Below are 25,797 nucleotides of genomic sequence, written 5' to 3'. Positions count from 1 at the left end.
GGTTCAATCCCTGGGTTGGGAAGATCCACTGGAGGAGGAAATGGCAACCCGCTCCAGCATTCTTGCCTGAAAGCTCCCATGGACAGAGGAGCCTGGTGGGCTACAGTTTAAAGGGTCACAAAGAGTCAGACATGACAGAGACGAAGCGCACGCGCACGCACACTCTCTCTCTCTCTCTCTCTCTCTATATATATATATATATATATATATATATATATAAAGTCAAGTCGCTCAGTCATGTCCGACTCTGCGACTCCATGGACTGTAGCCCACCAGGCTCCTCCATCCATGGAATTTTCTAGGCAAGAGTACTGGAGTGGGTTGCCATTTCCTTCTCCAGGGGATCTTCCCGTCCCAGGGATCAAACCAGGGTCCCACACTGCGGGCAGAAGCTTTACCATCTGAGCCACCAGGGAATCATATATATCTATATGTCTCTGAGACATGAATATATATATGTATATATATATATATATAATATATGAAAATAAAATCTAGGAACCAAGTGGGGATTCATGTCTCAGAGACATGTTGACCATCCATTTGCCCAGGTTCTACAAGTGGGATTACTAATGAGCTACAGATCCACCTAGAACTCCCCAAACAACAGACTTACATCCTCGTACTGAACACTTTGTTTTGACTGAGGGTGAACATAACCCAGACATGTGAAGACCAGGGCTCCACATTACAAACTAGTTTGGGTAACATTTTTTTGCATTGTCCAGTTTGTATTAATGTATTACCCAGCCTCTTTAGAAAGATCCATGCCCCTCAAAAAATTAAAGTTTTTAATATATGGAAATTTTTCTCCTAACCAAGTAAAACTGTTTCTTTTAATGTAAGAATTCTGAAAAAACAATCTGGAAAAAATAATAATCTGAAAAAATAATTCTGCAAAAAAAAAACAAAACAAACTACGTCTCTCCAAGTTATAGCTTTATTTATGAGATGTTCAGAGCTTATATTTTAAGTTCAAACCTTCTTATGCCAAACATATTACTATAATTAACGTCTTTCTGTTGCACATGGCTCTTAGGCGCTCACTCTATCCAGTAGCTTGCTTTAAGGGACATCAATGTCCTTGGAAAGAAGGTGGGTCATGATAATAAGCTAATGAGAGGCTAGTTTACACTACATATTACAGAACAACTCACAATGAAAATGAGCCTTTCTTGAGAAAAAGAAAGCATGATCGGGCTAGGATATTGACTGCTTTATAATGTACTTTAATCAAAGATTCCAAATACCAATGACTATGCAAGTTGAAAACAAAAAAATGTTTCTCGAAGTGTTAAAAATTAGGGCATCTGATTACACACAAAACTCAGAAAAGGAAGCCTTAAAGCAACATGCAGAATAATTAGTCTAATGCTGCCAAGGTGTGGTAAGAGTCAAAAGTCGAACTAATCTTCTACCTCGTTTTTCCTCTAAATCAGAATGCACAGGAATAAAGAAAACATTTCAACACAGAAATTCCACCATAAATCTCCGCTAGATAATACTGACCGAGGATCTCTATCCTTCACATTCCAACAGCTGCCATATAAACCAAATTTTGTACAAGATTATAGTGGTATCTTTATCCAATAATTAGGTAGGAAAATAAGAATAAAAGGATGGGTAAAAGGTGCCTGGACCATTGCATGGTCTTAACACTAAACTTTCTGGTCTCTTCTTCCAACATTTGATATGTTAGAAGGTAAGAGAAGAATTTAGGAAGGTTTTTTTAGGCTCCAAATATCCTTTTGCTATAATCTCATTAGAATACATATTTTGATCAAATTAATGAGTGAAATTGTCAGTAATGCCAGTGAACAGAAAATACAAGGAAAGATTTCTACCTTTTACAGCCATCTGAAAAAAATACCAATAATAGTTCTCTTTGGATAATTTTATACCTATTCACTATTTTGGACATGTTGTGTTAAATAATGAAAACTCAATGACCCACTGTTCTCAAGTTCATACTAAATAACCTGCATGATATTTGCCGTAAACAAATCTTACTTTTGTAATTTACTAATAAGCATCAAGGAGAGGAAAACAAAACAAACAGGAGGGGAAGGTAGAAAAATCTAACTAGAAAAATTAAAATTTCTGTATGTTTTGTGCGTTGTCTTCTATACACTATTAGTGATTGATATTAAGTTTCAACATTTGTTATTTGTTCAGTAACATATTACTCACCCATTTAAACACAACTGATTGTGCATAATTTTAACTATCACAGATACACATATTTTTCTCCCCTCAAAGTGGCATTTCCCTTTGTATCTTCATATATTAGTACAAAAGACCTACTTCTGGTTGCCAAAAATGTCCATATATTCATTATAGATTCAACATAAAAAGAGAAAGAAATCTCACATTTGGCGTTAACTCTCATAATCCCAAAATACACTGACTCCTGTACTAAGGCCTCAGGATCATCAGCAATTTCTTAAAATGGTCAGGGTATAAAATATCTTACCTCACCTAAGCAGATGAGCTGGGAACCACAGTCTTGAGTATTACACTGCTGCCATCTTCACTTAGGTATTTTAATCTCTAAAGAATTTTAGCTACAACCTCATCAGCAAATGTTTCAAGCAAAGTGCTAGATCAAAGTCATTTTTTTCCCCCCTAGAGAAGAAAACAGGCAGGGAAGATAAGAGGGGAGAAAAGGTAATTTACCTGCATCAATTTTCTGGAGAGCTCATTAGTGAGGAACTCTTCTTCCTTCTCGTAATTTACAGCAAGGGTTTCTTTCTCCTTCTGCAAAGCTTGAATTTTCTTGAATAAAGTGTTACTTATGAATTCTTCTTCCTGCTCAGCCCGGGCTTGCTGTTAAAATTTTCAGAAAAAGAGAAAAACAAAACAAAAATATGTTAAGCAAATAGGAATTTACTAATTGAAATATAGTTCTTATTTTCAGAAAGGGCTCCCATTTTAATTAGAGCTCTATTTTTAACTGTGAACCAATATACCCCAAGACGACAAAACAGAGGAATTGAGTAGCACCCATAAAAGTAAATCTGTTACCCCAAAGGGACTTCCTGTACTATCATCTTAAATGGATAGTGTGTCAGGCGCTCAGTTGTGTCTGACTCTTTGCGACCCCTTGGACTGTAGCCTGCTAGGCTCCTCTGTCCACGCGATTCTCCAGGCAAAAATTCTGGAGTGGGTAGCCATTCCCTTTTCCAGGGGATCTTCCCAACCCATGGGTCGAACCCAGGTCTCCTGCATTGCAGGTAGATTCTTTACTGTCTGAGCCACCAGGCAAGCCCTATTAAAGAGATATTTCAAAGAACTTAACAAAGATGGTCTGCAGTTTTTAGAAGCTATCCCAAATCAATCACCAGAATACAGAAAGCTCCTTCTCCTATGGCAGACGGGTCCAATGCTGCGGTATGCGTATCAATTCATGACAACTCTCCACAAGTCTCCTCATTCGAAGGGTTCAGAGTTAAAACACCTAGGTAACATCTTTTACTGAAGCAAAGAAGTACCGTTTATCAAAGTAAAATCATGCCACCTCTTCAAGATGTTACTGAAAGGGTTTGGATATGAAATTTGAAAAGCAATACAGATAGACATAGATGAATTTACATGTTCATTAAATACTTATTGGAAGGAAATATAGCAAACAGCTAAAAGGTAGCTGTTGCAAAGAGTCTAGGGGATGAAAGACAAGGATGGATGAGAGGAGCGTCATTTTTCACTTATTTCCCTACTGGGAATTTTTTGGAGGTGAGGGCAAGGACAGGCATTACTAAATGTTAAAAACAGAAGAAAAGGGAGTCAGGCATCATTCAATGGAGATGAAAATATTCTCCCATGGATTTCTCCCTCCACTTGTGTTTTAACAGAAGAAACAGAAAAACCTAGTCAATCCTTGCAGGAAACCAATTTTTTTTTAGAAAATGGGGGCTTGTTCTAAATGGACTCAACTCTCTTCAAAGTATCTTTTAAGCTGCAACATTTTGATGCATGAGTCCCCAGTAACACAGTCCTATTTCATCTGCCAAGTCCAAGAAGGAAAGAACTGCGGCAATTCCAAGCCTCCAACACCTGTCACTTATACAAGACAAAGAGGGCAAGAGGAGAAAGGGCACCTACCTGAAACGATCGCCACCTTTTATTGTAAGAGGTCCAACAGCCACTCCCAACTCTCCTGGGTGGGCTGGCTGGGATTGCCTCCCCCACCTGGAGAGCCCTGGTTTCTGGGGAGTTCATCCTCCCTGCTCCCCATCATAGGCAGGAAGGACGCCAGTGCCTGGAACTGCCTGCCAAGCAAATCTACCAAAGAAAGTCACGTGTATGTAGTACTAAGACTGAAAAAAGAGCTACATAGAAAATGGAAGCTTGGGGAAGAGGTCTGGCTCTCCAGTTCTTTAAGACATCATCTGGCATGGGCCAGGAGAAGTAAGCAACAAAGAACACATCACTCAGCTAACCAGGTTTTATGACCAGCCAAGCGCACCCAGGGAGCAGGCCGGAGGTTCCCCGGGTTCCCTTACACACTCTATAATTCATCAGCGCTTCTCAAGGTCGTGCTCTTTACCCAAAGGTCAAGGAAGCACAGCCCAGGACTGGCACTTCTTCTCCCCTTTAAATTGACCCCCAACTCGGCTTCAAAACTCTAAGACTTCAAGACCTCATACTAGTGCACTGGGCAAGAATCCAAAGCATTTCTTTCGGGCATATATGACACACACATCCAAGCGCGCAATCTGTTCAAATTACCTGTTTTTCTGGTTTTGACTGACAAAGTTCTATATGATTTGAATTTTGATTATTCTAAAAGGAACAGGACAAAAAGGTAGAGAAGGGAACTGTAATGCCTTTGCAGGTGACTCTGCACTTAAATTTCAAAAGGATGTTTACCATAAATTCACTTCATTATCAGATCAGACTCAACTTCTTGTGTGTTACCTGGCATTCCCTATTTAGATGACTGGTAAATTTACCCACAGTCCAGTAACAGAGAACCAGGCCCCAAGGCCCAGCAGACTACCAGTCCCTCTGCACAGGGACCTAGAAGTGAGAAGCTGAAAATAACAGGCCAGGCCCTAAAAGTTTAAAAATAAAAAGGATTGGGGGCAAGCTAGGCCTGTTCTGTAAGTGCCTTCCAAAGCAAGTGATGGTTGTGAGAGACCCAGGCTTCAGCCAACAAACCTTGTCACCATTTTAGAACAGCCACTTATTTATAGGCAATAGAAATAGAAAAAGCTCTCCAAGGACCCACCAACAACACAAGGAACTGTTCTATGGAGGCTGGTTAAAGTCTATCTAATTTAACAAGGGATTAACCAGGCCTGACACAGACCTCCTTTCACTAAGTTTTTGCACTGGGGATTGTTACTCTGCTTCCCATAGCATCTAAACACACAGAGAAAAAACATCTATCTGAGAGATAAGACTCCAGGTCCCCAAACATAAAACTAGTTTACCCTTTCCCCAACTGGTCACAGAGCATTTTTAAGAATTAACTCACGAGGGAAAAAGACAGCGTGTTATATCCAATATGGCTCCAGAGAAAACTGTTTAAAAACTCAGCTCTAGTGTACTGACGACCATGGGTAAACACGATCGTCACAGTGGGTGCCATGCATCACAGACAAGCAAGAAGCATCCATTTGGATTTTCCCTGAAGGTTTCCCTCTGCTCTTTAGGCATTATCTTCTCTATCTTCATCTCAAATCCTGTCTTTTTCTTCTCCTTGAATCCAAAACAGGCTTCCCAGGTGGTGTTAGTAGTAAAGAAACTGCTTGCCAATGCAGGAGATGCAAGAGAGAGACAGAGGTTCGATCTCTGGGTGGGGAAGATCCCCTGGAGTAGGGAATCGCAACCGCCTCCAGTATTCCTGCCTGGAGAATCCCATGGACAGAGGAGCCTGGCAGGTTCCAGACCACAGGGTTGCAAAGAGCTGAACATGCCTGAAGTGACTTAGCATGTATGCGCGCACACACACACACATTCCAAAACAGCCCTTTTTGTTTAGGCTGTAAAAGCAATCACTTTTCCAATTTATCTCCCCGAAAGAAGCCAAGAGCTAGGTAGACCACAGACTAGGAGCAAAACAGGCCAGGTGCTATTTGCAAGGATCTTGGGGTTGGACAGGTGGACAGAACAGAGATAAAAACGGGCTGACATGAAATCTCAGTTTTATCAATCTATTTCCCTTTTATCTGAAATGCTTGAAAATCTCAGCATACCTAAACACATCCAAATTCAAAAATCAAACTCTCGTCTCAAAACAACAAAAAAATCAATTAAGGTTAGCTTATAACTCCCTAAACTCTCAAAAGAAACTATGAGCCAAACAATTACAAACTCTTTGTTTTGCATATGTTTGTAGAGTTGAAGACTGCAAAAATCTGGGGGAAATCAAAAAATCTGTGATTACAGATATAAAGAACAAACTAGTGGTTACTAATGGGGAGAGCAACTACAGAAGGAAGGAAGGAAGAGGTACAAACAATCAGGCATAAAATAAGCTACAAGGAAATATTATACAACATGGAGAATATAGCCAATACTTCATAATAACTATAAATAAACTTTTAAAAATTGTTAATCACAATATTGTACACTTTAATTTACATAATATTGTGCAGCAACTATACTTCTATTTTCAAAATGTGATTATATTTTCATGTTCGATAAGGTTCCAACTGCTGTGTTCAGAAGCTGAGTGAATGCTAGCATTACCTTATTCATTTATTGGTGTCTGCTACTTTGCCCCCCACCCAGCAGGGTTCACTTGACTTCTGCTGATGTGAGGAGCACAAAGAGTATAAAGCATGTCTCAGTCTCCATCACTGTTTACTCATTCCACCAAAGTCTGATTTTTAAAAAAAGAAAGAAAATGAAAAAAAGAAAGGGACGGGTAGGGGAGACACAGGAGCAATCTACCAAGGTCTTTGGGAAAAATGGCAACCCATTCCAGTATTCTTGCCTGGAGAATCCCATGGACAGAGGAGCCTGGTGAGCTACAGTCCATAGGGTTGCAAAGAGTCAGACATGACATAGCAAGTAAACAACAAACAGGGAAAAATAAAGATCCATCAAAAAATTCTTAGAAAACAATTACTTCTTCCTCCTGAGTCACCACATATTTATTTAGGCAACCATACTCAAATGAGCACAATTTTCTGCTGATAAGGAAATCATTCTGACCCGCTGCTATTATGAGCAGGGCACAGATCTGATAGGAGATTCCCCTGTGATTGTTTAGTGCTTCTGTTCTCTATCAGGGATATTTCTGCAGATCAGGGATTGGCACAGAAAGGAGAATGTGAAAACTCTCAACAAGAGCACTCACTGCTGGCAAGAAAATCCAAGTACCAAGACCAAAATTATGTAAGATGATGCAACTCATCATCTGTCAAGAGTAAGAAAAGGATGGTTTCCAAAGCAAAAAAAAAAAAAAAAAATACAGGCATTTATCTCTCTGACAGCAGGCACAGGTAAAGGATTTAATGAAGAGAAAGCTCAAGTGCCTACCAAGATTTTGCAACTGTTTTACAAAATTACCTTTAATTTGAATGCTGTTTGCTTTAATAACAAAAAATCATAATACTAAGATACCTTGGGGGTTGGGGGGGAGGCGAGGGAGGCTCAAGAGGGAGGGGTATATACACACACACATACTCATGGCTGATTCATGCTGTTGTACTGCAGTAAAGCAGTTATCCTCTGATTTAAAAAAACTCCTCGAAGCTCTAATTTTTAAAATTCAGGCAGGCTGGTATTTATTATTTTAATTACTTAAATTCCTTACATTTAGGAACCTATTTACATACATTATTCTAATTATTTAAATTTATTATTCTGTTGCTTAGTAACTTATAACTCAAATTTCAATGATCTTAACACCTCAGTTTGATAAAGCATCTGAAACCAAATTGTCAGGATGGCAGAAACCAACACCAAGCCAGGAAACTGAGTGACACTGCTCTCGTTTATGAGGTACACCACTGCCTGTATCAACTGTTCTGGGAGATGCTTGCATTCGGTGGGGCTCATGATAGAGGGCTGGCACCTCTTACAAGATTAACCTGGACACGGGCATACCCATGGGTTTATCAGAACAAACTACTATCCTGCCGTGGTCCTGCATGGGCTAACGTTTTAAGCGCCAGTAGATCCCCTGGAGAAGGGAATGGCAACCCATTCCAGTATTCTTGCCTGGAGAATTCACGGACAGAGGGCCTGGCAGGCTACAGTCCATGGGTAACAAAGAATCAGACAAGACTGAGCGACTCACACACACACACTGCAGTGGTAGGTGATAGGGAGGACATGCGACAAGCCCAAGGCCCACACCTGTGGTTTTTCTATTAGAAGAACTAAGGAAGTGATGTCATTTACATGCCTGAGAATTCCAATCCTCTACTTAGGCCATGGAAGCACCAGGTTATCTCGTGCTTCCTCCACACACTGTGTACCAGCCCACAGTAAAAGCAATTAATAACTGATAGATGAAGGCATTTATATTATTTATTTCCTCCCAGTATTGTCAGCAGATCACTAAGTACCCAAGGGCCAGAAAGGAGTCATGAGCCCTCACAAGTGTGCTAAGTGCCCCAGACACTGTGCTCAGGCCATTGTTCCAGGACTGCAGGGAAAGGCGGAAACAGCGACAAAGGGGGACTTTTCAGGATAAGAACGCAGAGAGTCTTGACGTTAAAAAGGACCTTAATGGTTAACCAGTTTCATCAAGCTGCAAGGCCTCTCAAACCAGCTTAGCAAAAGACCAGCCCTCACCACCAGTCTGCAGGGGACAACGCATCCCTCCGTTCGTGTCCTACTGCACACGAGCAGAAACAGCTCTACAGATATGCTTCGCCCCATGAATTCAACAACACCCAAACTGGTCCATGCCCAGTTCAGGAAGATAAGCACCCTGGTCACTTGCTTGGATACAGAGCAATGAGAAATTGCTAGGGAAGTTACTAAATGTTTACAGTGGATTATGGGTTAGGAATTTATCTCCCCTTGGGCCAGTGACAAACAGAACAAGTTCACAGGCCAAACTTTGAACAGCATGACTAGAGGTGGAAGAGGAGACAGTGCATACATGCCATCAGACTCTGGAGTCAGGCTGCCTGGTTTATAAGGAGCCTATGCCCACCTCCAGCTGTGTAACCCCAGCTGAGTCACGGGACCTCTCTGGGCCATTACATTCTCCTCTAGAAAGTGAAAATAATGGCACCTCCCTCCAGGTTGGTTATAAAGATAAATTCACATCAAGAGCTTATCATGCTCATACCTTGCATGAGTAAGCACTCGCGAGACATTTAGCAGAAGAGCTTGAAGAGGGGGTATGTACAGGATGATTCATGAGAAAACAGTGAAGTCTTAGGGAATCTCACTTCCTTTAGCTAAAAGGGGCAATGAACCTATTTGCAAAAGTACAAATAAAGACACAGACGTGGAGAACAAACACACGGACACCAAGGGGGAATGAAGGAGTAGGATGAACTGGGGGATTGGGATCGACATACACACACTATAAACAGATAACTAATGAGAACCTAATGTACAGCACAGAGAACTCAACTCAGCGCTCTGGGAGGACCTAAATGGGAAGGCAATTCAAAAGAGGGACTGCATGTATACATACAGCTGATTCACTTTGGTGTACAGCAGAAATTGGCAAAATATTGTAAAGCAACTATACTCCAATCAAATTTTTAAAAAGAAAAAAGGAGAAATGGACACAGTTGTGGCACAGAAAAAATATATATACAGCGGAAGAATTTAAAAAAAAAACAAAAAACATGGTTTGTATGGACTGTCATAAAAAGATGTCTAGGGACTTCCCTGGTGGTCCACCAGTTAAGACTCCATGCTCCTGATGCAGGGGGCCTGGATTTGATCCCTGGTCAGGGAACCAGATCCCACATACCACCACTAAAGATCCTGAAGGCTGTAACTGAGACTCAGTGCAGCCCAATAAAGAAATAAAATTTTTCAAAAAGATGTCTAGCAAAAAATGGTTAAGTGAAACAGAGAAAGTAAAGGTGGAAGGGCCCTACATTGAGCTCCCAAACAAAAACCACATACCAAGGACACAAAACGCTGTAAGTCAGTTAACAGAAACTGTAGACAATTCCACAGTCACTAACTGCCCTACTCTCATGATAAGCAATGGCTTCAGATCTCCAAATTCTCATAAACCATAAAATAATTTTACCTAAAACATGTACAAACAAGAAGACCAAAAATATGGAAGATATCAATAGATATAGGAAGGAAAATGGGAAGATTTTTCTAGGAAGAAAAACAGGAAAGAGAAAAAGAGAGTGAGACTATCTAAAAAGATGAGGGCTTCTATACAATCTGAGAATATCCCATAACTAATTCAATGAAAGACGTGCGGGAACTCCCTGACTGTTCGATGGTTAGGACTCGGCACTTGCACTCCAGGGACCTGGGTTCAATCCCTGATATGGGAACTAAGATCCTGCAAGCCAAGGGGTGTGACCAAAAATAAAAAAATAAACACAGCTCCTCATCCTGTGTTTGCTTTGGCCGAATCTGGCCACCCTATCTAGTTTCCAAGTGGCTTTCTCTTAAAGTTCAGGTTTGGGGGTACAGCACCATACTCACATCCTTGCCCCTTCTTCGGCAAAAGACTGCTGTTCAAGATAGTTTTCCAAAAGTTTCTTTGGTACTATTTTCTCATTTTTTTCCTCTCAAAATTTTTTATCTCCTCCTGCGACATTTCCCAGATCTTGTAGTATACAGGAACCCCAAGTTTCGAACCACGCCCCACTGTTGTGACACCAGCAGTGGTCAGCCTCAACGCTACTTCTAGAAGCTCCTCTTCCCCCAATAATAAACTGCTTTTGCTTGTCAGCGGTTCTGGTTGGCAAACTACAGTCACTAGATTCTTAAAACGTAATCCAACACTCATTACACAGCATCTCCTACACGGTAAGCTCTATGTGGACAGGCAGTGAATACCAGACATTGCCCCTTCCCTGAAGGGATATATAATCCTTCCAGCAATTAAAGAAAAGTAACATAGTTAATCCATACATTTAGCAGTTGCCTTTGGAATACTCTTAGCTCTATAAAATAGCCTGAAGAACCAAGGGATTTAAAATGAGATTGAGTGGTTCAGATGGTAAAGAGTTGGTGAACAATACATGAGACCTGGGTTCAATCCCTGGGTTGGCAAGTCCCCCTGGAGAAGGGAATGGCTACCCACTCCGGTATTCTTGCCTGGAGAATTTAACAGACAGAGGAGCCTGGTGTGCTACAGTCCATGGGGTCGCAAAGAGTTGAACACACCAGTGACTAATACACACACACAACATAATTAACCCATACATTTAGCAACTGGCCTCAGAATAATCCTGGCCATATAAAATAGCCTGCAAAGAACCAAGGGATGAGACTGAGATGCACAGAAACTGTGGAAAATTCTGAAAGAGATGGGAATACCAGACCACCTGACCTGCCTCTTGAGAAACCTATATGCAGGTCAGGAAGCAAGAGTTAGAACTGGACATGAACAACAGACTGGTTCCAAATTGGGAAAGGAGTACGTCAAGGCTGTATATGTCACCCTGCTTATTTAACTGATATGTAGAGTACATCCTGAGAAATGCTGGGCTGGAAGAAGCACAAGCTGGAATCAAGATTGCTGGGAGAAATATCAATAACCTCAGATACGCAGATGACACCACCCTATGGCAGAAAGTGAAAGAGTAGAGTGAAAAAGTTGGCTTAAAGATCAACATTCAGAAAATTAAGATCATGGCATCCAGTCCCATCACTTCACAGGAAATAGATGGGCAAACAGTGGAAACAGTGACAAACTATTTTTCTGGGCTCCAAAATCACTGCAGAAGGTGATTGCAGCCATGAAAGTAAAAGACGCTTACTCCTTGGGTGGAAAGTTATGACCAACCTAGACAGCATATTAAGAAGCAGAGACATTACTTTGCCAACAAAGGTCCATCTAGTCAAGGTTATTGTTTTTCCAGTGGTCATGTATGGATGTGAGAGTTGGACTACAAAGAAAGCTGAGCACCAAAGAATTGATGCTTTTGAACCGTGGTGTTAGAGAAGGCTCTTGAGGGTCACTTGGACTGCAAGGAGATCCACCCAGTCCATCCTAAAGGAGATCAGTCCTGGGTGTTCATTGGAAGGACTGATGTTGAAGCTGAAACTCCAATACTTTGGCCACCTCATGTGAAGAGCTGAGTCATTGGAGAAGACCCTGATGCTGGGAAAGATTGAGGGCAGGAGGAGAAGGGGACGACAGAGGATGAGATGGTTGGATGGCATCATTGACTCAATGGACATGGGTTTGGGTGGACTCCAGGAACTGGTGATGGACAGGGAGGCCTGGCATGCTGCAGTTCATGGGGTCGCAAAGAGTCAGATACGACTGAGCGACTGAACTGAACTGAGATGCACGGAAGAAAAAGCTAAGTATTTTATCCACTATGGTAACAGAAGAAATGGCCTGGTACATGAGCACCCATACACCTGTTGAATAATGAGGAGCATAATCATATATGAGGATACAAATTTTATATTATATACATATATAAGTGTGTTTGTATATATATTTATATATGAATGCTTAACTCTATGGACTCTCTTTCAATAATAAAGGATAACAGCACTGAATGGTGAAGCATTGATTGTATTTCTGGGACTGCAGCAGGCTCTTTCATACAGTCTCTCATTCATACACACTTTGGCTCCACCATTTCAGCCCTACATCATACAAGGGGAGAGAGGAGCTGAGAATGGTCAAGCAACTTGCCCAATGATCCAAACTACTAAATATCAGGGTTACAATTCAATCCTCAATCCTGGACTAGCTCCAAAGCGCCTAGTCTTTCTATGGACCCCACTCTCCAAGAACAATGTCTTTCGCTGGTTCAAGAGATGCAGAACCAACCAAGCTCCAGAAGCGAAACCCACTAACTACTAAAACCAACATCATCTGCACCATCACACAGCGCCTGAGCATCACAAAGCAGTTCACCTTCGGGAGGAGATACCCTGTAATTTCCTTGCCTGAACAAGGTAACAAAATGTTAGGTGCGTGACAGGTGATCTGTAAGAACTGCAAAAGAGCCACTTTTTGCTACTGCCGCCATTGCTGCTCCAAGAAGGAGACCACATATATCCTGGTGGTATACGCATCATATGTGTACATGTATGTATCGCTTCTGGGTGTTGACAGGAAGCTCTTCTCCCCTCCTCCTTCAGAGAGTGAATAAAGGGGTAGTTTTTAGGGCTACAGAAAGACAATGTCAAGGAGAGTAGGGGGACAGGTCTGCCTTAAGCAGGTCAACGAGGACATGGATTCAAGTTTACAAGGAAGAACTGCAGGATAAGACGAGTCACATGCTGTGTAGAAAAGAGTTAATGTAGCAGGCTGAACTTCTATCTTCTGGAAGACTGTTTGCAAAGGTAGCTCTGGGCTGGTGACTGAGAACTTGGGTTTGGGGGTGGGTTCCCATCAAGCTGATGAAAGTGGCTCTACTGTGTCAAAACTTTTCAAACAAAATGGTCTGTGGGGCTTTCCTGGTGGTCCACTGGTTAAGAATCTGCCTGCTAATGCACGGGACACAGATGCCATCCCTGGTCCAGAAAGATTCCACGCACAGGGGAGCAACTAAGCCCGTGCGTCACAACTGCTGAGACCACACGCTCTACAGCCTGTGCCCCACAACAGGAGAAGCTATGACAATGAGAATCCCATGTACTGCAACTCGAGAGCAGCCTCTGCGTGCTGCGACTCGAGAAAGCCCACGCACAGCAACGAAGACTCAGTGTGGCCACAAATAAATTAATTAAAACAAACTAAAAAGAATCGGCTTGTGATGAACAACCGCTTTCCTGAAGGAGTCTAAAATGTTGGTGCATGTTAAGCAGAGGGTGCCTACAGGACCAGTCCCCAGTAAAAAACATCACTGCTATGTCTCTGAGTGAGCTTCCCTGGTAGACAGCATTTCACAGGTGCTGTCACAACTTGCTGACAGGGCATCAAGTACGTCCTGATTAGCTCTCCCAGGAGAAAACTCCTAGAAGCTCGTGCCTGGTTTCCCCTGGACATCACTCCGTGTACTTTTCTCCTCTGCTGACTTTGCTTTAAGGCCTTTCACTGTACTAAATCTTAGCCACAAGTATGACTAGATTCTGAGTCCTATGAGTTCTCCCATCAAACCAGAGGGTGCTGTTGGGGACCCTTGATAACCCTATATCTAAAAAAATCCCCTGCTCTGTAGTGACCTAAACGGGAAGCAAATCCAAAAAAAGAGGGCTTATATGTACACATGCAGCTGATTCATTTTGCTATATCATAGAAACTAACACTATATGCCAATAAAAATTAATTTAAAAATTTTTTAAATATAAAAATAAAAAGAATGCCCTTTCGTCTTTCTAAGGCCATAGGGAGCCATAGAACAGAGCACACCTCACACCTACTGTGCCCTAATGATCTCAGTGCAATGGTATAAACTATAACCCAAAGACCTGAATTTAAGTGCAACATAAGATGGACCTGAGACCACTTAGCCAGAAAAATCTCCCCCTATCTCCAGACTCTGGAGCTCATTAAGGCACCTCAAACGAACCAAACACATCTCTTGAGTGGACCTAGGTCTTCCTTTTCTTCCCTGCTATGTGCCCATCCAATCTATCAGAAAGCCCCATTTCTAACTGAAACAGATCCAGAATGTTCCTTTCTCTTCTCACTACCTAAGGGGCAGCCGCCACCACTAGTTCTCTTCATGTACAGCCACCTTGCGGGCCCTGCTGATCCTTCGACTCTTGTTCTCATACAATCTACACTCCAGCCGGCATCCATAGTGGTATCAGAGGCAGAAAACTGATCACTTCACTGCCCTGCTTCAAGCTTTCCACAGACTTCTCACCATCCTCGGAAACAGCGATTTCCTCCCATAACCCACCAGTCCTCCCACCTGTGATAAGGCCTCTGCCTGCCTCTTTTGCCCAAGCTCACAATACATGGGCCACGCCAGCAAGCCTATTCCCACCCAGGCCATAGTCACGATTCCTGCAGTGGGAGTTGGACGCTAGACCCTCTGACCCACGGCAGGTTGGCCACCGGTCATTTCCCATCTCCCAAAGAGGCTGGCTCTATACCAAACTTAGAGTCAGCCCTAAGTCGTCTGCCACCCCATGACCTTGCTTTCTTTTCATCAGAGGATCCACTGGAATTTCTTTTTCTCCTCCCTTTCTTGTTTGCCAGCCTGTCACTCCTCACTAGAGTATGGGCTTATAGGCAGGGCTGGGTCTGCTGGGGCCTGACGTGGGCTCAGAGCCTAGAACAGCACCTGGCAGAGGGCAACCGCTCAGACGCTGGATCAGCAGGCGCACACACACTCACAGGCAGGAAAAACCTCCTCTCCATCTATGGGCCTTTTCTCCCTCCCCTCCTCGGTTGGCTAGCTCACGGTCAAAGCATTAGGAAAGGTTCTCCGGACAGAACAAATGATGGAGGTACTATCTCTGCTCTTGGAGGAGCTCACAGTCCAGTTTCTCCAGACCCTTCCCAGCCTTTCATGACCCGACGTCGGCTCTCACAGATGCTGTCACTGCCAAACTGTAGCCTGTGCTTGGCAGCTGGGACTTCCCTCCTGCTCCCCCATCAACAGTGCTGACCATGCTCACGCTGCACCCGACGTTACGTAGCGGACCGCCCGCATGCGCTCTCTCCTTCCTCCTCGTGCTAACAGTGCCTCCCACAGAAGAGCTGAACACGTGTCCACCCAGCTGGACTACACCCCCCAGCCTCTCCGCCAGCTAGGTGCTGCCACCAGACTCGTTTCTGGCCAACGGGAGGCAAATAGAAGCGGCAGGCAATAACTGGAGGCACATCTTTAAAAAGGGAAGAGGTTTCATCCAGGCTCACGTCTGCTTCCCACAGGCTGGAGCCAGACCTGGCAGACAGGAGCCGGCTCCCACCCCAGAGGCCAGGTTTACCACCCCTCACGATGCTCACTGGCAAGTGAACCATCTCATGGAGCCCTGGGCTGTTAAGTGGGAGCAAAAGACACTCGGAGCCACCGAACTTGGGGGAGGGGGGGCGGGGGGCCGGGGTGGGGGGGGGGCGCGTTGGGGGCGGGGTCTCCCTTTCAGCTGTTTAGCATCTACTGTAACTAACACAATTTCTGAAATGAAGACTCGTCAGGATGAGAGGGAGGCAGGTCTAAGTTTAGAAAGTCTCCCCCAAATTAAAAAGAAAGCTACAGCATAAGCACTATGATCCCATGAACAAAGGCTTTTAACAAGGATATGTAAAATGCACTCATTTCATAAAAAGTATAAATTATAAAAGTGTATTATATAAATGTATATAAATATCACACATCCAAATCACTGTAAATATTTTAAAAATTAATAAAAGTGCACCCCAGAAATGTTAAAAGTGCCTTCAGAGTTGTTAGGTGACTAATTTGTCATACAACATCCACTAGTACGTACTAAGCACTCAGTTCAGTTCAGTTGCTCAGTCGTGTCCGACTCTTTGCGACCCCATGAATCGCAGCATGCCAGGCCTCCCTGTCCATCACCAACTCCTGGAGTTCACTCAGACTCACATCCATCGAGTCAGTGATGCCATCCAGCCATCTCATTCTCTGTCGTCCCCTTTTCCTCCTGCCCCCAATCCCTCCCAGCATCAGAGTCTTTTCCAATGAGTCAACTCTTTGCATGAGGTGGCCAAAGTACTGGAGCTTCAGTTTTAGCATCATTCCTTCCAAAGAAATCCCAGGGCTGATCTCCTTCAGAATGGACTGGTTGGATCTCCTTGCAGTCCAAGGGACCCTCAAGAGTCTTCTCCAACACCACAGTTCAAATGCATCAATTCTTTGGCGCTCAGCTTTCTTCACAGTCCAACTCTCACATCCATACATGACTACTGGAAAAACCATAGCCTTAACTAGACGGACCTTAGTCGGCAAAGTAATGTCTCTGCTTTCGAATATACTGTCTAGGTTGGTCATAACTTTTCTTCCAAGGAGTAGGCATCTTTTAATTTCATGGCTGCAATCACCATCTGCAGTGATTTTGGAGCCCAATGTTATAAAGTCTGACACTGTTTCTACTATTTCCCCATCTATTTCCCATGAAGGGATGGGACCAGATGCCATGATCTTCGTTTTCTGAATGTTGAGCTTTAAGCCAACTTTTTCACTCTCCTCTTTCACTTTCATCAAGAGGCTTTTTATTTCCTCTTCACTTTCTGCCATAAGGGTGGTGTCATCTGCATATCTGAGGTTATTGATATTTCTCCCAGCAATCTTGATTCCTGCTTGTGTTTCTTCCAGACCAGCGTTTCTCATGATGTACTCTGCATATAAGTTAAATAAGCACTCAAGTACTGTAAAAATAAACACTCACCTTGCATTTGTATGTGTGTATGTACACACACACACCCACCCCTGGTAGGGACTGCCTTGCAGGCAAAGGATTCCTGAAATCCAGTACCAAGACTGCATTGTGCTTAGTCGCTCAGTTGTGTCCAACTCTTTGCAACCCCATGGATTGTACCCTGCCAGGCTCCTCTGTCCATGGGGATTCTTCAGGCAAGAATACTGGAGTGGGTTGCCATGCCCTCCTCCAGGGGATCTTCCCAACCCAGGAATCGAACCCAGGTCTCCCACATTGCGGGCAGATTCTTTACCATCTGAGTCACCAGGGAAGCCCAAGATCGCATTAGCATCACCAAATAATCATTTTTTTAAAAAGGGGTGGGGGAGGTGGTGGTAGTCAAAACTACTGATGCCCAGCCCCTTCCCCAGCACTCTGGACCAGCTCTGAGAAGGCGGGGGGCAGAGGTTCTGGCCAGCAGTCCAGTTGGCAAACCAGGAGCAGAAGAATGGACACTGCAGCAGCCCTTGGAAGACCTCAGAACTGGTCCTGGCTCTGCTGTTAACGTCTAATGAACCTCAGCAAGCTTCCTTCTCCCGTAAGCCGACACTACCCCTCCGTAAAATTGGAGATGATCCTTTATGACACAGCAGCTGCGAAAAATCAGTCACCTACTCAAGAGGGACTCTAGGGAAAACCTGTTGTCATGGGAGGAACTGAGGCCATGCAATCGGGCTGTTCAGTAGGGAAGCAAGAACCAGAGCCAAATATCTCTCTCTTCCCCATCAGGTTCTCTTCCTCCATCACCAACCTGCCCTGGGGGTACCAGGCATCCCGCTTGGAACAGTAATTCCTATGACATCCCCCAAACTCAGCTGATACCTGGCCGCAATGAGGATAGTGCTGTGATTGAATGTAAGAGAATACAATTTTCCCTGCAAAGATAGCAGGCCCCTGGACCAAGGGACTTAGTTGGGAGGAGGGGAAAGAAAAGAGAAAGAACAGATTTATTACAGAGAAGCAGAAGACTCTGAAGTAAATAAGCAGTCTATTACAAAAAGCATTGTTATCCATCCCTGTTAGACCTTACGCTTATACATTTAATAAAAACTGGTTCATGTTATAAGGCTTCCTGATAGCTCAGTTGGTAAAGAATCCGCCTGCAATGCAGGAGACCCTGGTTCGATTCCTGGGTCAGGAAGATCCCCTGGAGAAGGGAAAGGCTACCCACTCCAGTATTCTGGCCTGGAGAATTCCATGGACTGTATAGTCCATGGGGTCGCAAAGAGTTGGACAGGACTGAGCGACTTTTACTTCACCACATAGGTATACTGTGTCCCCTCACCACACTTACTATATTGTAAGTATTCTTTGTGACTAAATGTTCCTCTGAAGATTTCTCATATCACAAATGTCCCATCTCACTGACAGGCATCTCCCTGACATTCCAGATGTTTTCAATACTTCTGCCCTAAGGACTGTTACAATGAACATGCTTCAACAATGTCTAATACTGTTCTGGATGGATGTTCCTTCTAGCAGCTTTTGGTAAGCAGTTACAACGTGGGGATGTAAGCAAACTGCTTCCTACTTTCGCAGCTAGAAAGCTGTGTCTGTTTCCTTTGCTGTTGCTGGCGGGGAGGGGGTAGCCAGCTGACTTCCCACTCACACTCTGCTTGCTTCTTCTAAGGTAGCTAGGGGTTTGGCTTCTGTGCTGACATTCTGTGGACACCAACCTCTCTGGAGAGGGGAAAGGCACAATGCTTTGGTTCAACAGAAGCCTGGCTTTGTGACTTGGGGGTTGTTGGTGTCTGGAGAGTATATGCTTTGCTGTGAGGGAGACAGAAGGTTTAACATCGAGCAAGGGATTCATTTTCAGAATAATGTTTCTATTCTGGTTGGACATGAAGACGTGGTGGTCAACCTAAGTCAGCTTCTTGATACCTCGGGTTGAGTCACTTTCCAGATAGGGAGAGGGAAAAAAAAAATTAGTCCATGTGTAGTAACTCTCCCTGACAGAAGTGCCCAGAAAGCTCTCGAACCCACTGTTAGCAATCAAGGATCAATTGGGTCGTCAATCCAAATCCAAGAGATTCTGAAAACCAAAAGCTGCACCCATTGGGCAGGAAGCCAACCAGCCTGACCTGCGTTCATTTGGTGGCGAAGCCTGACCCTTTGGGCACATGAGGCTGCTTGCAGCTTGATTATGAGCCCTTGAGTGGGCTGCCCATACCTGCTTGTGTGTTTGATGGACCACTGTTCCGACCCAATGGAGGTGTTGTGCTGTATGTGGCAGAGGCTCAGTGTGACCTTTCCACAGCCCACCCAGTTATGGGTTGAAAAGCATACCCCCCCTGCCCCAACCACAAAAAGATACACTGAAGGCCTAACCCCATGGTACCTGTGAGTATGGCCTTATTTGGAAATAGGGGCTTCGCAGATGTAATGAAATTAAGATGAGGTCATTAGGATGGGCCCTCATCCAACATGACTGGTGTCCTTACAAGAAGGGGAAATGCAGACGCACAGGGACAACGCCATGTGACTGCGGAGGCAGAGACTGCAACGCTGAACGCCTGGAACTTCCAGGAGCTGGCAGAGGCAGGAAGCATCCTCCCTCAAGGCTTCCGGGGGAGCACAGCCCTGCCAGTGCTTTGATTTCAGACTGTCAGCCTCCAGAACAGTGAGAGAATACATTTCTGTCAGAGTGTGTGTGTGTGTGTGTGTGTGTGTCTGTGTGTCTGTGTCTGTGTGTGTCTGTGTGTGTGTGTGTTTTCATTTTGGCTGCACTGGGTCTTCACTGCATGCAGGCTTGTACCCTGCAGCAGTTCCCTGACCAGGGTTTGAACCTGTGTCCTCTGCATTGGAAGGTAGACACTTAACCACTGGACCACCAGAGGAAGTCCCAAATTTCTGCAGTTTTAGGCCACCAAGTTTGTGGTACTTTGTTATGGCAGCCCTGGGAGATGAAGACACATTCATTCCTCCCACCCCAAAGCCTTAATTCTCAAAGACATCTGGTCCCAAGGAAAAAGGGCTGTGTAAAGGTCATTCCAAGCATTGTTTTATTCTGACTATATCAAAGTAACGCTTGGTGTCATTCGTTCTTTCCGACAACTGGTATTTAAATAAATTTGTGCAGTTCTTGTAATAAACTTTTTGTATTAAAAAAAGAAGAAAGAAAGAAGGCGGAAATGAGAACACAGGACACATGCTTAGCCTTTAAAATGAGCAAACAGGGGAACTGCCTGTCAGTCCAGTGGTTAGGACTCAGTGCTTCCACTACAAGGGGCACAGATCTGATCCCTGGACAGGGAACTAAAATTCTGGATTCTTCACAGGGTGGCAAAAAAAAAAAAAAAAACCTGCAAAACAGAACAATTAAAATCATCCAAGTACATGCTTGGTATGAAAACCAACGTCCCCCACTTCCATGACGTTGAGACAGTACGACATTTAAACACAAAACAGCTGGCAGTGTTCGAAACACTGAAGAATTAACTATGGTAAATCTACTAAGATTTAATATTAGAAAAGAACAGAGTGGAAACCAGGTATTTAACGGTGAAGTGTGTGTGTGCACATGTGTGTAACTTCCTTACTTGTTTATTTAGCAAATAGATACCAAATAAACGTGTCTAACATACGTCAGAAGCCACAGGGAATACAAAAAAGCTACAATGAGAAACAGAACCGCACACTCTAAGTGGGATGCAACAGAGGGACGAAATGATCTCCTCCCAGCTCTGAAAATTTCTCTTTAGCACTAAACTTGTCTCCTGTTCTCCTACCCAATCAAGACTGGAGTTTTAATATTTTGATTTTTTTTTTGGTCAACGGTATGAGAATAATCACTTTGAAATATTCCATTTACAGGAAGGTGGTCCATGGATTAACCAGAGATACACAGAGATGGACATATGAAAGTGTTCACTGAGTTGTCATCCACACTAACACAAACAACCAATTCATCAGCCACAGGAGACAAGCAAGGGCAGAAATGCCTCCCGCCCTGCCCCAAAGATACAGACATCCTAAATCCCAGAGCCTGTGAATACGTAACTTACATGACAAAGGGGGAATTAAGGGGAGAGATGGAATCCAGGTTGCTAATCATCTGACCTTAAAATAAGGAGGTTATCCTAGGATATCTGAGTGAGATCAGTGTAATAACAAGGATCCTTTAAAATGGTAAATAGAGGCAGAGAAGAGGTTAGAGTGAGGCCAAGTGAGAGGGACTTATCTTGCCAATGCTGGCTTGGAACACAGAGGAGGAACCATCAGCCAAAGAACAGAGGCAGCCTCTACAAGTGGGACCAAGCAGAAATGGATTCTCTTGAACCTCCAGAAATGAAGGTGAAGAAGCCCTGCCACACTGTGGTTTTAGCTCAGGGAGACCTGTGCTGTACTGCTACACAACTGTAAGAAAATGCATTTATGTTGTCCAAAACCACAAACATGGTGGGCTACAGTTCACGGGGTTACAAACAGTTGGAGACAACTTTAGAACTAAACCACCACCAAACAACTACATGTGTGTGTGTAATCTGTTACTGCAGAAGCAGGAAATATAGGCACCGACAAATATTAGTTTATTCTAACAAAGGAATAATTACACTACCATAATTAAGAACAAGCGATGACTGCCACAGGCACTCAATAGCAGAAGAACAGGGTGGGATGAACAACACGATCCCCATTTTGCTTGCTGAAAAGATCCACATCAATCCTTGGAGGCACTAGAAATGATAGAAGCACATAACCCAGAGCAATAAAGGGGGTTCTGGGGGATGGCACTGATGACACAATCTTTATACAATGAATCTGTTTTTCAAAGTTTCTACAAGTAGTTGTTTATCTTCCAGAAAAAAAAATACTGAAAATAGTGAAAATAGGCAGAGGGCTGCTCATCTAGGGTGACTGTAACAGGCCCCTTCATGCCTGAACCAGGGAAGGCCTGAGACAGACAAATTCTAAGGGGTGACGAAGAACAGGCGGAGGGGCTAAGAGGTCAGAAGACCACAGAAATTCAAAGACTCTTGTCCAGGTGAACTTCAAGGACAAAGACCTTTTTCATCTTTCTATCTCCAAAGGCTGAGTCCTGGGCACACAGCGGGCACTCCTAGCATTGGCAGTTCACTTGAAAGTTGTTGATCTATTGAAAACTACTCCACAAGTCCAAGTTACATCTCCCAAGTCACCAAAACTGTCTGGTTAGTTCTCCGGTTACATGACATAGCGACTGGCCTGCCTCAACACTATTGTCCCCGTAAGCCCTGATACCTTTAGTGTGCGATTTTGCAGAATCCAATATTTTTAAGGAACACAACAGATCATGTTACTATGTTAGAACAGAAATCCTGTACTCAATTGGATGTTTTGAGACCTGCACAGGCACTGAACTGGCTGAAACCAACCAAGCTGAAAGCTCTGACCAGCCCAAGTCTGTCAAATGGTATTCTGAATATGTCTGATAATTATGCAAAGAACACTGATACATGGACATAATCTGGTACTATTTACTCAGACCAAAATACTAAGGTAAATTCTGCAATCCTCAAAAAACAGTGGTTACTAAAAAGCCTTTAGGAGCATTTTCATGACCCCAACCGTGTGTGAGAAACACACACACCTTCTTGTCTCACTACAGACAAAAATGTGTGGACACACCTGCCTTTTTTTAAAAAACATCATCACTGATGTGTGAGAGGCCCACCTGCATCCCTAATAGGTTACTTGCCACAACTATTTTCCCACCATGAAATTGTCTGATGTTTCTCAAAGTCTCTCCTATCTAGAAAAGATACCATGCCAGATTTTTTGTTTTACAGAAAGTTCCACCAAATATTTACAATAAAGATAACTGTCATGTTATACAAACTTAAAAAAAAAAAAATCAAGGAAAGCTACCCAAAATGACCCTGCTTCCAAAACTGTACAACAAAGAAGCCAAAGGCCATTTCTGTATAATATATGTAAGGAAATCTTAACTAAAATATTAGCAGAATGAATGTGAACACAGCAATGTAATTAAAATGAAAAATATTACCTAGCAAATTTATCCCAAGAACAAGTGGATAGTTCAACGTGAGGTGTTATATTACTGTATTTCATTAAGATTTTTAAGATATTAACAGATGCAAAACATTCACCAAAAATTCAGCTCACACGAGATACCAAACAAAGCGAAGTCCTACGTCCAGGCTTCTACCCAAATGCTCTCGTCAGACAATGTATTCATCAATAAAGCACTGGAAGCACTCCCAACTGAAGCACTGAAGGTGGGAACAAGAAGGACAGCTGCCCTCATCAGTATTCAACTCTGTACAGAACATCTTAACACAATTAAACCGAAGATACGGTGAGGGGGAGGGTCTCTTACACTTCGGTTAGCTTCCCAAGTAGGCTTGTGAGTGGGAAACGACAAAGTCAGTTTTCCTTTGATTATGATATGGTTGGGATATGTTTGTTTCAAACAAACAAAAACACACATGCACCTGTGGAAAGGTACAAGGAAATATCAGTAGCCAGCCAAGGGGAAGGCCTAGAAATGTCCATGGAGTAAGAAAGAGGAGCCAGTATTGTTGAAATCTATACTCTCTTCTGTTCACTAGGTGTAAATAGCTGAACGTGCTAAGTCGCTTCATTCGTGTCCAACTCTGCGATGCTATAGACCGTAGCCTGCCAGGCTCCTCTGTCCATGGCATTTCCCAGGCAAGAATACTGGAGTGGGCTGCCATGCCCTCCTCCAGGGGATCTTCCTGACCCAGGGATCGAACCCAGGTCTCTTCTGTCTCATGCACTGGCAGGCGGGCTCTTTACCACTAGCGCCGCCTGGGGAGCCCCAAATAGCTGAAATGTTCAGTTAAACGTATGGCCTGATTCTACAGTAAAAGATTAGAAGTTGCTAGAAAGGAGTCTGTCATTTTCAGATGTCATCCACCTAGAAACCAAGAGAACCAATCAATAAATGTTGAGAAACACACTAAAAACATACAAACACAAAAATCCTTCCTGACTATGACAAAGTAAAATAGAAAAATTTCTACTCATAATGGCAAGAACAAGGTACCTAAGAAAAAGATGATGAATTTGCAAAATCTACGTGAAGGAAAACACTTCTGAAAGCCTCACTGGAGGGTGTGTGTGCGTGCGTGCATGTGCGTGTGCGTGCAAGCTGTGTCCAGCTCTTTGCAACCCCATGGATTGCAGCCCTCTGGGCTCCTCTTTCCATGGGATTTCCCAAGCAAGAATGCTGGAGTGGGTTGCCATTTCCTCCTCCAGGGGACCTTCCCGAAAAGGAAAATGATGGAAAGTCTGCAAAACCTAAATGAAGGAGAGCAGTTTCAAAAACCTCACTAGCAGATTAAAGAAATATGAACCTTAATCAATGGACAAACGGGAGATTTTTTTAAGATGTTAATTCTCCTCAAACTACAACTCCCACAGGATTTAAGGGCTGTGACATGGAGGGGGAAAGTCATAATAGGCATGACAGTACTGAAAATGATGTGTCAGGACTTGCCATCGGGCACAGTAAAACCTACTATAAAAGGATAATAATCAGTAGCTATTAATACAGGAATACAGAGATTGAAATATCAGAAAAGCACACATAACTAAATCTGGGTATTTATGAATTTAGATGCCATTTCAAGGCATTTCAATGGCATAAACAGCCATATATTTAGACAAAAATAAAATTAAGACATAAATCAAAACATGCACACAAAGTGCCACCCAACTCCCAAAATATCTACTTTCTAGCTCCCCTCTTGGTTCTTTCACCTCCTTGCATTGGTTTGAGGCTCTTATTCAATTGCTCCAAGTCCTCCTCTCTTTTCCCTCCCTTTTCTTGAATATGGTCATGCTGGATGATGCAAGGTAAAACTCACCCCTCACACTAGCTGGTTTCCCATGCTGGTCCACGAAACCAGATGAGAAGTCACACACAGCTGCAGCTCACAGATAAGGCTACATTTATAAGCACTGAAGCAGCAAAGGAGGGGCCAGGGATCAAGTAAAATGCTCTGATAAGAAAATTAGAAAAGCACATGCTCATCAAGCCCAGTCCCTTGCCCCTGTCAAAGGGCAGGAATCTAAGAGGATCCCACATGACATACAAGCCCCTAACGCTTCGTGAACAACCAGAATGCAGGGTTCATGCAACTAAGATACTTCTGCTTACTCCTGACTTGAAAAGCCATCAGGGACTTCCCTGGTGGTCCAATGGCTAAGACTCCATGCTCCCAATGCAAGGGGCCTGGGTTTGATCCCTGGTCAGAGAACTAAGGTCCCACATGCCACAACCAAGAAATCCTTCGAGCTGCAACTAAGACCTGGTACAGCCAAATAAAAATAAGTATTGAAAAAAAAAAGGAAAGCAAACAAGCAATCGGAACACATATGGAGAACTAGTGGCTGCCAGTGGGA

The 25,797-nt window shown here is 43.4% G+C and overlaps 1 protein-coding gene across 1 annotated transcript in view; it reads right to left on the bottom strand.

The window, feature by feature from the left end:
• Window positions 1-25,797, bottom strand: part of CCDC6 (coiled-coil domain containing 6) — a 111,091-nt gene that overhangs the window by 53,983 nt on the left and 31,311 nt on the right. Inside the window, exon 2 of the mRNA XM_018042380.1 lies at window positions 2,677-2,826. Coding sequence (XP_017897869.1) covers window positions 2,677-2,826 — 150 coding nt within the window. The remainder of the gene's footprint in view (window positions 1-2,676; window positions 2,827-25,797) is intronic.

The sequence above is a fragment of the Capra hircus genome, chromosome 28, assembly GCF_001704415.2.
Source record: "Capra hircus breed San Clemente chromosome 28, ASM170441v1, whole genome shotgun sequence".
Lineage (NCBI taxonomy): Eukaryota > Metazoa > Chordata > Mammalia > Artiodactyla > Bovidae > Capra > Capra hircus.
The sequence above is the reverse complement of the archived record's forward strand: the minus strand, read 5'-3'. Positions and strand labels throughout refer to the sequence as shown.